At 38.2% G+C, this 12,295-nt stretch overlaps 2 protein-coding genes across 2 annotated transcripts; both read right to left on the reverse strand.

The window, feature by feature from the left end:
• Nucleotides 1-539: 539 nt before the first annotated feature.
• On the reverse strand, nt 540-2,251 carry LOC122070978 (ultraviolet-B receptor UVR8-like). The gene has a single exon (XM_042635238.1). The coding sequence runs from the start codon at nt 2,180-2,182 to the stop codon at nt 731-733; it is 1,452 nt and encodes a 483-aa protein (XP_042491172.1). The 5' UTR covers nt 2,183-2,251; the 3' UTR covers nt 540-730.
• Nucleotides 2,252-5,038: 2,787 nt separating this feature from the next.
• Nucleotides 5,039-7,859, reverse strand: LOC122071011. The gene is made up of 2 exons (XM_042635281.1): nt 7,097-7,859; nt 5,039-5,496 (listed from the first exon to the last, which is right to left on the reverse strand). The coding sequence occupies exons 1-2, from the start codon at nt 7,605-7,607 to the stop codon at nt 5,417-5,419; spliced, it is 591 nt and encodes a 196-aa protein (XP_042491215.1). The 5' UTR covers nt 7,608-7,859; the 3' UTR covers nt 5,039-5,416.
• Nucleotides 7,860-12,295: the final 4,436 nt, after the last annotated feature.

Below are 12,295 nucleotides of genomic sequence, written 5' to 3' on the forward strand. Positions count from 1 at the left end.
CCCCCCCCCCCCCTATTCGCATATTTATTCTATTTCTAGCTAATGAACCATGAATTTTCAACCATTTTAGAAGAATGTCATACTTTGAACAATTTTTTTCATACCTGTGTTTTGCCTTGGTGCAAGAGCATCAAACTAAAATTTACTTTAAAATCAAGAATGGCTTTAGTGTATTTTTGCCCTATTAGTGATCCAAGAGGACTAAAGGGATCTGGATACTCATCCCAATACATGAACATTTATTCTCAAATCCTTTCGGTCCTCAAGTCACTAATTGCGCACCCCCAATTAATTGAAGAGAAACATTTTTTCAAGAGAGGAACAAGAACCATAATTAAAGCCACCATATTATTAAACAAGGAGTGGCCATTCAGGGGTGATAAACCCCAAAGACAAACATAGTGCACCATTCAACCCAGAATTAGAGAAAGAGAATCACTAAGCAAACCGGCCGGCCATGGAAAAAATCAAAACATCTGACACGTTGACTTGGTCCAATTCATTTGGGTTGAAATTTCCTGACATACATGCCCACCACCTTCCATCACATTTCTTTATCTTAATTTACAGTCTAAAAAAAAAAATATATATATATATATATATATTCATACCAGAAAAAAAATCCAGAATCCACTAGGAATTTTTTAATCAATTGAAGCCCCAATGTAGAGTTGGGAAAAATTGCTGAACTTGCCAAAATTACCTTAAGCTTCTTGATTTCTGTAACAAGTCAAGGATCTTTTTCTGGGACCATGATTTCAGTTGGTTTGAGGCATCCTTTCAATGAACCAATCCCAAGTTGTGTTTTCTCATTGTCTCCAAACCCTAAAACAAGGCCCTTATTGGTGACTATAACAGTGTGGTACATCCCTGTGCTTATTTGACAAATATGGTGACCTCTTAAGTTCTCAACCACTTGAGACTTCATAACTTTATCAGAGGAACCCTTATCAGAAAGCCCTAGACTCCCAAACCCCATCCACCCAAACCCAAAAACTGAGCCATCATCCATAAGAACAAGGGTCTTTCTCTTCCTTGCACAGACCTGTACAGCAAGGTGGCCCTTAAGGCTATGCACTAACTCTGGAATCATCTTGTCACTCTCATCTCCATGACCCAATGCACCACAATAACCCTTGCCCCATGTATACACAAACCCACTAGAATCAAGCCCCACGACATGCTCGTCGGCGGCAGCGATACGGACAACATGAACACCTTTAAATGCCTCAATTTCACGGGGTTGAAACTCATTTTGTTGTTGTCCATGACCTAAACAGAAATTAGAGCCTGAACCAAATGAGTATACCTTCCCATCATCAGTAACAGCTAAAGAGAAACTTGCACCAGCAGCAATCTGAATCACACAACCCATATCCTGAACAAGTTTGGGCGTGGGTTCAGCTAATGTATCACCATGACCAAGCTGCCCATGAGTGTTGATCCCACATGTATAAACTTGACCATTTTCAGTGAGAAATATAGTAAAACTAAGCCCTGTAGCAACCTCTTTGCAAGGAACTTCCTTCAATGCTTCAACAAGCTTAGGCCTGAAAATGGATTGGCCTCCTACTTCTCCATGACCACAACATGAATTTGAATTGTCTCCACAAGTGAAAACCTCCCCAGACTGCATCACAAAAGCTGCATGGTTGTGAGAAGCTGAGATATGGCTTACCCTACTGGATGAAATTGGGAAACTTATTTGGGTCATTGCACAGCAGAGCGATATACCTGGACCTTGCGCAAGAACACCAGATTGGTTGAACCCACAGCAGTATACAGTGGAGCCTTTGATCAATAAGGTGTGGTATCTTCCTGTGGTAACTTGCATAACGCCTGTAGAGGTCTCGACCATGCTAGATGATTGTTTGATCGACTGCAAGAACCTCAGCACTCGCTTCCAATTCCCACCGCAACGATTGAGGAGCTCGTCGGAAGCATTTGAAGGGAAGGAAGCAAATAATGGATGTAAGGTACAGAGCTGAAAGGCGGCGAAATCGACCGTAGATCGGAACTTGGGTGGGAATAGCCCATGATGAGTACTTCTCCCTCCGAAAGTCCAACATGACTGTTCTAGACAGGCAAGATCAGTTGCATTCAGTCGACCTGAATTTAGAATCTCTAGTATCAAATGAGGGGGCAATTCTTGCAAAGAAAGTGATTGATCATGATCTGCCATCCTTGAACTAAAAGATGTAACCAGTTGCCTGGACTTCACTTGAAACAAGAGATACCTAGAGAGGATAATTCAGAGTTTGGAGATTGATAAGACCAAAGACTGCTATTGGAACAGTTCCAGGTTAACTTCTAATATCAAAACTTGTATTGCATAGAAATCTTCTAGTCGAAGAAAGAGATTAGGAGTTTTAGCCTCTAATAGTCTAATATCAAAGAAATCTTCTCTTTGAAGAAACGGGTTAGGGATTTGAACTTCTAATATCTAATTGTTATGGAGATATCTTCCAGTCGAAGAAAGAGGTTGAACTCTTGATTTAAAAAAAAAAAATAATAATAAATAAATAAATAAATAAAGTAAAAATAAAATAAAATGGAAATATTTGTCAACTCTTCCTATAATTATTTTTGGAAAAATCTTGTCTTAACAAAGATGGTGAATCATAGACTCTCATTTTTTATCCAACGATTGTGTATGTTTGAATGTATACAAACCCATTTGCTATAACAAAATGATTAGTTACTTTTAATTTAATTTGAAAACATCTCTTTACAATGGCTTAAATAACTTTTGAGAATAAATGAAAGAGCAATAAATAAAAAAGGCTATAACTTCTAACGTCAATAACTTAGTAACAACTAGTGAATCCACTATTTTTTTTTTTTTTCTGCCTTGTGTCAAAATAATGTTTTAAAATTTATTTAAAATATATATGAAGAACAGATTAATATGTGGATTGATATTTTAAATGTATATGTAAAGCTATTTATAAGATTTCACCATATAATATGAAGACACCTGTTGGTGTACGATGTCTTGTATTCCGTCGCAGTTTAATCCAGGGAGTACTGGTTCAAATTTTTTATTTGAGGGCAATTGTGTACTTTCCGGATTAGGGTTTTTCGTTATATATTTGTAACGAGAGTTTCTTTCTCTGTAATGCAAGCAATACTGAGAGAGTGAGAGGTGTGAGGGACGAGCGTTGTAACTTTATTCTCCATTGATAATGAAGCAGGATCTCATCTCACTGTGGACGTAACAACCTTGCCGAACCTCGTAAATCTATGTGTATTGCTTGTTCTTATTTTTCCATTTTCTTCTGCATCGTTTTAGGGCTGCGTTTCTACAGACACCATGGTTTAAGAACATTGAATCAAGATCAAGATTGGTGAAGGAACGATACTAATCTGATTTGGATGGGCTTGGATTGGACAGAAATACTTGTGGGTTTAATTTAAAACCATTTTTTTTTTTTTTTTTACCATTTTACCTATCAATCCCACCTCCTTTCATATTGTATCAGCCAAAAATTAAGATCATCAAAATAAATATCAATTCAAGTCAATCAGTTCAAACCAATCCAATCCGTCCTCAAACCATGAGAGACACAAACTTCAAATCAACCAATTGACTCAAGGATTAAAAGAAAGGGAAGGTGCATGGTGCTGCCATCATGCCATATTCCGTGGTCTATTGAATACTTTGACACCAAAGGGCGAAACCAAGAGGGAACAAACATGCAATACTGAAGAAAAACCATGCTTTTGGATTAAAATGATATTCAATAAAAAAAAAAAAAAGAATGTGCAGTACACATTCAAGTGCTTTTTTTCTAAGAAGGAATAAAATGACGGACAATTACTAAATTTTTCTACCTTGAACATTCATTTTTTAGATATATCACGTTGGGTCATAAACCATATAAAGGAAAAGAGGTGAATGAAACTAAATACAATAGCTCACAATGTTTTGTATCGCACCAAATCATCATTTTATCCTTAAAGTGATTTGGTGGATCGGACATCGTCAGAATGTGCTAAAAATTTTTAGATAACATATTTTCATGTCATTAAAGCGTGCCCTAAATTTTGATGTGAGTTGGACACTATTTGAAACCCTATTTTTATAAGCCATTCTTGCTTTGTATACAAATCTTAACTATATTTTCAAAAAAAATTATAGTATCATTGGATATTGCTATCAAAATTATTTCCATTTGGGGTTCATCGAAATCTAACAATCCAATATCTTGGAATCATTCTTTAAAAATATCAAAAAAGGTCATGCCAGTGCCGACAGGGTTACCTTTTTAAGCAATTATGGGTTTTCCACGTGGCAACCCCTAATTAGGACACTCGTCCAAAAGTTTAGAGGAGCTACCTAAAGGCTTGGAGTGGCCCATTGTTCTCTCTCCTCCCCTCTAAATCCTCCCTTCCACTCAATTTTAAAAACACACGAAACCCTAGAGTTGATGGAGGGGGCGGGGGGACGGAGGCAGGGTCAAGGGTGTGGCCTGGCTGGGGAGCTGCATTGGTTGGTGGTGGAAGCAAGACATGGGCACAATTGGTGGGGGTAAAAATGAGACTAGGGTAATTAGTGATGTGAGTTAAAAAAATTGGAAGAGGGTGTGGGACAAGAGTAAATGATGTGAGGAAAAGATCCTCTTTAATTATTGGGCTGCTCAATTAGTCATTCGATAGTTAGATGGACCTAGATGCGTGCTCATGTATTGGGATGCATGTCTAAATCCTCTCAGTCATTGGATGGTTAATAGGACTCTAATTAAGTTGTCTACTAATTGGAGAGGAGCCAGATCCAATGGCCAGGATGGGGAGAGTGAGACTTGGGAGACATGGGGTGTTTCCATGTTAGGGTAAGTATAAATAAGTCATAAAATTAGAAATTAAAAAGAAATTGATTAACCTGGGTAATGTATATTGATATAGGAACTCCAAAAATAATATGTGAAATGTTGAGTACCTTAACTGCAATTCACAAAACATTGGATTGCCTAACTCCTAAGTGTCATTAAACAACCCCACCACCCAAAAAAAAAAAAAAAGGAGATTAACAATGACATTCACTCCTAAGCAAGGCTTAAGCTTAAGCCTTGAGTTTTGATTTTTGAATAATATTAATTGAGTAGATGAAATTTAGAACGAAATTACAAGTATGGGGAAAAGTAAAAAAAAAAAAAGAAGAAGAAGAATGTAATGAAAGAATCCTTTACATTGTTGACATGGAAAAATATTTTTCCATTAATTTGTACCACCATGTACTTGAGAAAACTGCACCCTTTATGCAGTTGATGAAAAATTGAAAATCAATTTTAGAAGCAACCCTCAATCTCTCTCTTTATGCTCGCCCTCTCTCTTTCTCTCTCTCTCGCTCCTGTGGGTGCATATTCTCTCGATCTATCTCTCCCTTTCTCTGTACAACTCCCACTTTTCATTCCCTTCAATAAGATTGCCTCACAGAACAAGCTACGGCTTGTGCCCAGTGCCTCAACTTTGTCTTTATTTGTTGAGGTTTGTCCCCTGCAAAAATATTTACAAGCAAATAGAAATTAAGACCAATCATTTTGTATAGTTATTCATAAAAAGGAAAGAGCTTAGGGTAATATTCATTGCAAACCACCTTCCATTTACCTTGCACTAGAACCTGGAAAGACTTTAACACCCACTCCCCCCAATCCTCTTTTCATATTTCATTTCGAATGTGTACACATGTCCTTAGTTGGGTTTTTAGAAAAAATTGGTTTTGAAATTAATTGAATTTTTTTTTTTTTTGTAAATTATTTGGCATCAAGGGAAAAACCTGAGACATGTATGATTGAATATATACTTGAGATGGGTCACAAAATTTGATAATGGCACTCTAGCCTAATATATGAACCACTTATATTGAACTTTTTTTTTCCACCTTAAATTCCCAATAGCCAAGCTAGTGAATGATTGACAAGGGCATTGGTTTTATAAATAAATAACCCACGAATGGTGGTGTCCAATTTTTTTCCATGTTAGAAAACCCTTTTATCCCACAATGAAGGATGGATTTTGGCATGTAAATCTCTAAACCAATTAGGTTATGTCCTTAATAACTATCACATGGCATTTTTGGTTGTGGTCGTAATGATCATGATGTAGTGTGACATTTGTTCAAAACTAAGTGGAGAAAGGATGGGCACCCCACACATATGTCGCATGCTAGTGGGCATTGTGTTTATCCCCCTTTGAAATAACCCCTACCCCTACTAGATAATGCCCCATTGGTGTCGCCTTGTAGCATGCAGTACACGAGCAGCGTGACTATCCCTCACCCATATAAAAAATAGGGAAGAGACTCTCTAAGGTAAGGCCTACACTATATGTCTCAGCAGTTGTATTATTTTAAGCAGAGATACGATGATTGAAAAAAAAAAAAAAGTGAGAAAGTTTAGAGTATCCTCTACCTGCTCATAGAACCGTCTCCCTAAAGAATAACACGATACATCACAAAACAACAGGAAAATAATAAACCACGAAATAAAAATTCTTAAGAAAAAGAGAGAGGGTGTTGGCATAGCTTCTGCCTCCATACATGTTTAATAGGGGCTTGAAGTAGAGAGAGAGAGAGAGAGAAAGAACCTTACCTAGTCCTAATAAAAACTGAAAAAAAAAATTGACTTGTTATCTTAGGTCAATGTTGTAAGCTTATAATCATTTAATTGAGAAAAGGGAAAGGAGTCTCCCTCGTTGCATGGCCTGCATCATTGCAAGGGCCAAGAGGGAATCCATATAGATATAAATAGGGAGTAAAATTTTTAAGTTTCACAAGGGTAAGAATATCATTTCTCCATCCACTGTGTATGAACACAAAAACCACGTAACTAGGGATCGTTCATTTCACTGCAAGGAAATATTAAATTCCTATAGGTCCAATAAGAATATGACCCGTTAATGTCAATAGAAATGAACCACCATGCGAGTTTCCTGGCCTAGAAATCTTATTGGGCAAATTGCTAGCCCAATTAATCTCTTCAATGGGCCATTAAATGCCCAAACCATATTATAATTAGAATTTCTATGCACTCCATGGCCCAGCAAGCAATCCAACCACTTGTGCATGAAGAGGGAAAGAGAGAGAGAGATAGTTAACCTGGGTTGCAGATCTTCCAATCAGACTCGCTACTCCTTGGGCTCCCTAAAGACGAAGATGGGCTTTTGGCAGAACCCATTGGAGTAGACACAGGGCTTTGTTTAAGACCAGCTGTCTCCAAAGACGAGCAAGAAGCAGACGAGAACCGCCTATTCACAGCGAAGTACAGATCAAGAGCTGGCAGTGTATTACAGAGGCTTTGTCCATCTTCCTCATTGAAACCAAACCCTAACTCAATAGACCCTTTAAGGTCACAAAGATCCTCATCTGTCAACCCAATACACCCCGCATCCGATTCCTCAAACCCAATCCTCCGCCGGAGAATCTGCCGGCGCCGCCTCTCCCAAGCAGCATCACGTGGCGTCTCGCACATCGAAAGCTGCTTTGAAAGCCTCTTCTTGTTCTTCCACATAGGCCCAACTAGCTCTAGCTTCTGCAATTCCTCCTCCATCTCTTCTGATTCCGACGATGATGACACCACTTTGAGCTTCTGTTGCTCCTCTCCCGTCATTTTGACATACGGGAGAGGATTAGAAATTGAAAGGGAGACTGATTCTACTTCTTCTCTTCTTCTTCTGGAGAGGGCTTTTTTTTATTGTGATTTTGTTTAGGTATAACGGAAAGAGAGGGAGAAGGAGATGTAAAGAGAAGAAGTAGGGTGGGAGAGAAGGGTGTAGAGAGCAGCTGAGCCGGCTAAGGCCGGCAGGGGCCGCTAAGAGCTTTAATGGAAGGGAAGAAAGGGGGTTTTAGATGAGGGGAGAGGGAGGCAGTCGCGCAGATCCGTTGGCGGGCTTTTAGAAGTCCAATCGTTTTTAACTAACTTTACAACCAACCCTCTTTCTCATTTGTATTTGCGGCGGGAGATTTTTTCGGAATTTTGCCGAATAATTATAGGGCTTTTAAGTGTTCTTCTCCCCTCTTCCCACCATGGTTTCAAGTAGGGGTGTCAACCGGTCGGGTTGGTTCGGTTTCAATCAAGTTTAATCGGGCTTGAAGAATTTTAAAAGCTGCACCTTATATGCCCATTTAACTAATCGGGCTTAGTTAATTGAGGGCATGGTACACTTTATATTCAATCGATCGACCTCGGATTATAATTGGGCTACTTTAATCAAGCTTTAGTCGGGCATTAACCAGGCTACGGACATGTTTAATGTTAAACGGATTTTAACCGGTTTTTAAACGGACTCTCTTTAAAATGTGCTCTTATATTCTGGCCCACTCATACAAGCCCAAAAATAACAATAAATCAATAAATGACACCAAATATAACCATTATTTAAAATGTAACACATGTCTTTACTTTTTAGTTTTTACTCTTTAATTTGGGGGGTAAAATAGGTATTCTAAAATCATTAAAGGGTCAGGCCAAGCCGGTGCACAATAGGCCGATCTCGGTCGGGTGTTATTCGGTCGGTCTCGATCGGACCCCCGACGGTCCAAGTTACAAAACTGAGACTGATCATTTATAAACGGGTCGGGCTCAAGCCCGACACGTTTAATAAACGGTCCAGGACTGTCGGTCTATAAACGATCGGTCCCGATCGATTTAGTCGGGTCGGGCCACGAATTGACACCCCTAGTTTCAAGTATCGGTCTGGTATTGGCCATATTGGATCGATATTGGCTAAGATTGATTTTTGATCCTTGATTGATTCTTATCGTTTTTGGAGTAAAATAGTAAAAAATTAATATTTAAAAAAAAAAATAGGGCAAAACCGATCGATACCCACCGATCCAATCCGATCAATATATACCGACCCTTAAATCCTTGGTTCCCAGTGATTTAGATCTCACGAATCGATTCGTATCGGTCTCTGTCCATACAATCAACTATATCGATACGTATTCGTCTAGATCAGATGGTTTTACTCATCTTTTCCATTTAAATTTTGACTTTTTATGAGTTATCCTTGATCCAATATTGATACTTGATTCCAAGATCGGAAGGTATCAGTATCGGTCTTGATTGATCTTGATACAATCCGATACCTCAATACTTAGAATCCTACTTTTGTTTACAATTTCATATAACTCTACTCCAGAGTTTTAAAACTTGGGATTGGAATCTAAGAGACTGATCTTGATTCCGATTAATTCAGAGCTGTTGATACATTTCTAAATTTAGGGTATTTAGTCGATTTTGGACGATTCCTAACCAATTGTGATTGATCCTTATTGGATCCGGATTGAGATTAAATTGGTATGTTAAAGTATATCTTCTTGAAGCATCAAAGCAATGTAAATATCAAGCCTTAGCAAATGAAAAAAAAAATTTTAAGAGAAACAAACCATTACATAGATAAATTTTACATATCGACATTTAGAGTTCAGCACTTTGTGCGCCCAAGTTTTCAAAAGACTGATATATGGAGAATCAATGACAAGAAATTGGTTGTTATAGAAAAGACGGTCAATAGTAAGCCGCCAACCAAAAGTAGGCCAATCCCACTTCAAAAAATTATCAATAAAGATGAGGTTGTTAAGTTCTGATAAGTTGCTTATAGTTCTATCAAAAACACCATCTTTGACTTGAAATTCCTTAAGCCTGATCAAAAGTCCCATTGCCGCAGCCTCAGTATCCTCTCCTATCATGACAAAATCAGCAAGAGAGAGTAAGCAACCGGTATGAGAGAAAACTGATAGTGCCCATCCAGAAATGTTCAAAGATGTATCGGTAATAGATGTTATAAAAAGAGTATTTTCGGGATGTCCCGTTGGGGTAGGAAGAGGGTGTGGTGGGGTGACTAATGGCTTCTGAATTGGACAAGCGGGTCTATTGGTGGAAAGGTGTTGCAATTTCGTTGTCCAATGGTGCACTTGGTGGATAACACCACACGAGAGAGGGATGAAATCCCTAAAACAACCTTGTTTCTATGCAGCCATAAGAAATAGCAAGTAGTAATTAGTATAGTAAAAAAAAAAAAAAAGATAACTTAGTTGGAGTCAAATGACTCGAATTATAAAGATATATAATTAATTGAGCGACAGAAGTGAAGGGAAGGCTAGATAGTCTAAAACCTAGAGGCCCAGAAGCCCATATCCTTTGAGCAACCTCACATGAGAAAAACACATGAAAGAGATTGTCCTGTTCATTGTGACATAGACTACAAGTGGAGTCTATATCCATCTATTTGTGCATATATTCTTTTGTGGGTAGTCCATCGCGAAGTAAGCGCCAAAAGAACAACTTAAATTTAGGCGGAATTTTAAGTTTTCAAAGATATCGCCACCAGTGTAAGCAGGGCAAAGAGCATGAACACTTATAAGAGCATCCAGTATTATTAGTACAGGAGTTTGTTAAAAGATATCTAGCAGCTATCTTGGTTGTTAAAATGACATTTTTAGAGAGATGGCACCACCAAAGATCATCATGTTCAGCAGAAACATGAATGGAAATCTAGAGGACCAGGTTTGATATATGATCAGACAACAAAGAATGCGGAAGATTAGAGCTCCAACAATTTTGAAAAATAACATGCCTTACCATCATTATTTGACTTGAGATATTTTGAGCATGATATTGAGCAATAGAAATTGGAGAGTTGTGAAAAATCCAAGGGTCAATCCAAAAAAAAGTATTATTCTCGGTACCAATTTTCCTGTAAATCATATTTTGAAGAGTGGAAAGAATACTAATAATTGCATTCCAACAAGGGGATCCTCTTGTTTTCAGAGTTTTAGGATCAAAGACAGACCTATGATGGAATTACTTAGCCTGTAGGATCCGCACCCATAGACCTTGCGGGTTGGTGAGGAGTCTCCATCCAAGTTTTAGGAACAAGGCCTTATTTTGGGTGCAAGAATCTCTGAAGCCAAGGCCTCCTAAACCTTTAGGCAGACATAATTTTTTCTAACTAATAATATGAGTTTTTCTGTGAGAAGGTGAGTCTCTATTCCAAAAGTGAGAGTAGACTGAGTCCAGTTTCATGCACACAATCTTTAGAATAGAGAAACAAGACATGATATAGGAAGGAATTGATGATAATGTAGATTGGATTAGGTCCTGTCTCCCTACAAAAGACAGAAGGGATGCTTTCCAAGAACTAAGCCTATTCTCCACCCTATGAACGAGACTATTAAAATTTGCACATTTAGATCTTGGATGGAAAAGTTTAGTACCAAGATAGACCAAATCCTTATCCATTTGAGAGTTGCCAATAGAACGACAAAGGAAAATACGGTCATCATGATTCACATTTGAGCTAAATGTAAGTCCACTTTTGGAAAGATTAATGGCCAAACCAGATAAATCAGCAAAAAGATCCATAATGCATTTAATAGTGGATAAGTCCTCATGGGTAGCTCGACGAAAAATGAAGGTGTCATTTGCAAAAAACAGAGGGGTAATTTCCGGAGCAAAGCGAGACATCTTGATGCCCTTAAATATGTTAAAATTCTTGTGAGACAAAAAATGAAAAATTGAGTTGTGGAAGCAGAATTTTCATTGGTGCATCATGAGGAAATTCATTAAAGGCTTGCAAAACTCAATGAAAGATCAAGCTTCAAATGAATACTTGATAAGACTAGGAGCCTTACATCAAGAAATTGTGTATATAAATAAATAAATAAAAAGATAAAGTTTTATGTACGAGAGCTCTCCCTATGTTACAAAGACAAGGGTGTGAAATGACTACTCTGTCTTCTCTTGGGCCGCATGCCCTTATGTCTAGGTGTAGGGGGACTTTGGGACAAAAATCACTTGCGCATAAAAATATATGAGATAAAAAGGGGGAAATGACTGGAGAAATATTGTCTATCAATGAAGGTGCATTTCCGGTGGGGAAAACAAGGCAGGGATCCTCTATGTAAAAAGGAAAAAAAAAAAAAAAAAAAAGGAGGGGTTACATGGATTGAGATCCACTCCAACACCGACGACCCTTCAATGATCCATCCAACAGCTTGAAACACTTGGACACATATCCTCAGGTGTTGACAGGTGTTGAGATGTGTGACCAGGCCCCTAACCCTTGGATGATCATTGGGGTGACGTTGAAAGGTACAATCATTGGAAAGGAGCCTGATCCAAGTTACACAACTTGATAAGTAGCACCTTTGTTTCACCTATATTTGGCTAATGGTTTAACCATATGCATTATTGGGCCATTGGGGATTTAACCAGACCAAAATGGGAATCGTATTGTACCTTCCTAGTTAACCCAATTAATTTTCTCTTAACAAAAACCTTGCAATGGTCAT

The sequence above is a fragment of the Macadamia integrifolia genome, unplaced genomic scaffold, assembly GCF_013358625.1.
Source record: "Macadamia integrifolia cultivar HAES 741 unplaced genomic scaffold, SCU_Mint_v3 scaffold_170A, whole genome shotgun sequence".
In the NCBI taxonomy this organism is placed as follows: domain Eukaryota; kingdom Viridiplantae; phylum Streptophyta; class Magnoliopsida; order Proteales; family Proteaceae; genus Macadamia; species Macadamia integrifolia.

Bases quoted from the DNA above. Each gene is read 5' to 3' on its own strand.
- LOC122070978 (XM_042635238.1), bottom strand. From the start codon at position 2,182: ATGGCAGATCATGATCAATCACTTTCTTTGCAAGAATTGCCCCCTCAT.
- LOC122071011 (XM_042635281.1), bottom strand. From the start codon at position 7,607: ATGACGGGAGAGGAGCAACAGAAGCTCAAAGTGGTGTCATCATCGTCG. The intron at 5,497-7,096 runs GTTAACTATCTC...ATATTTTTGCAG, and splicing joins TTGGAAGATCTGCAACCCAG to GGGACAAACCTCAACAAATA.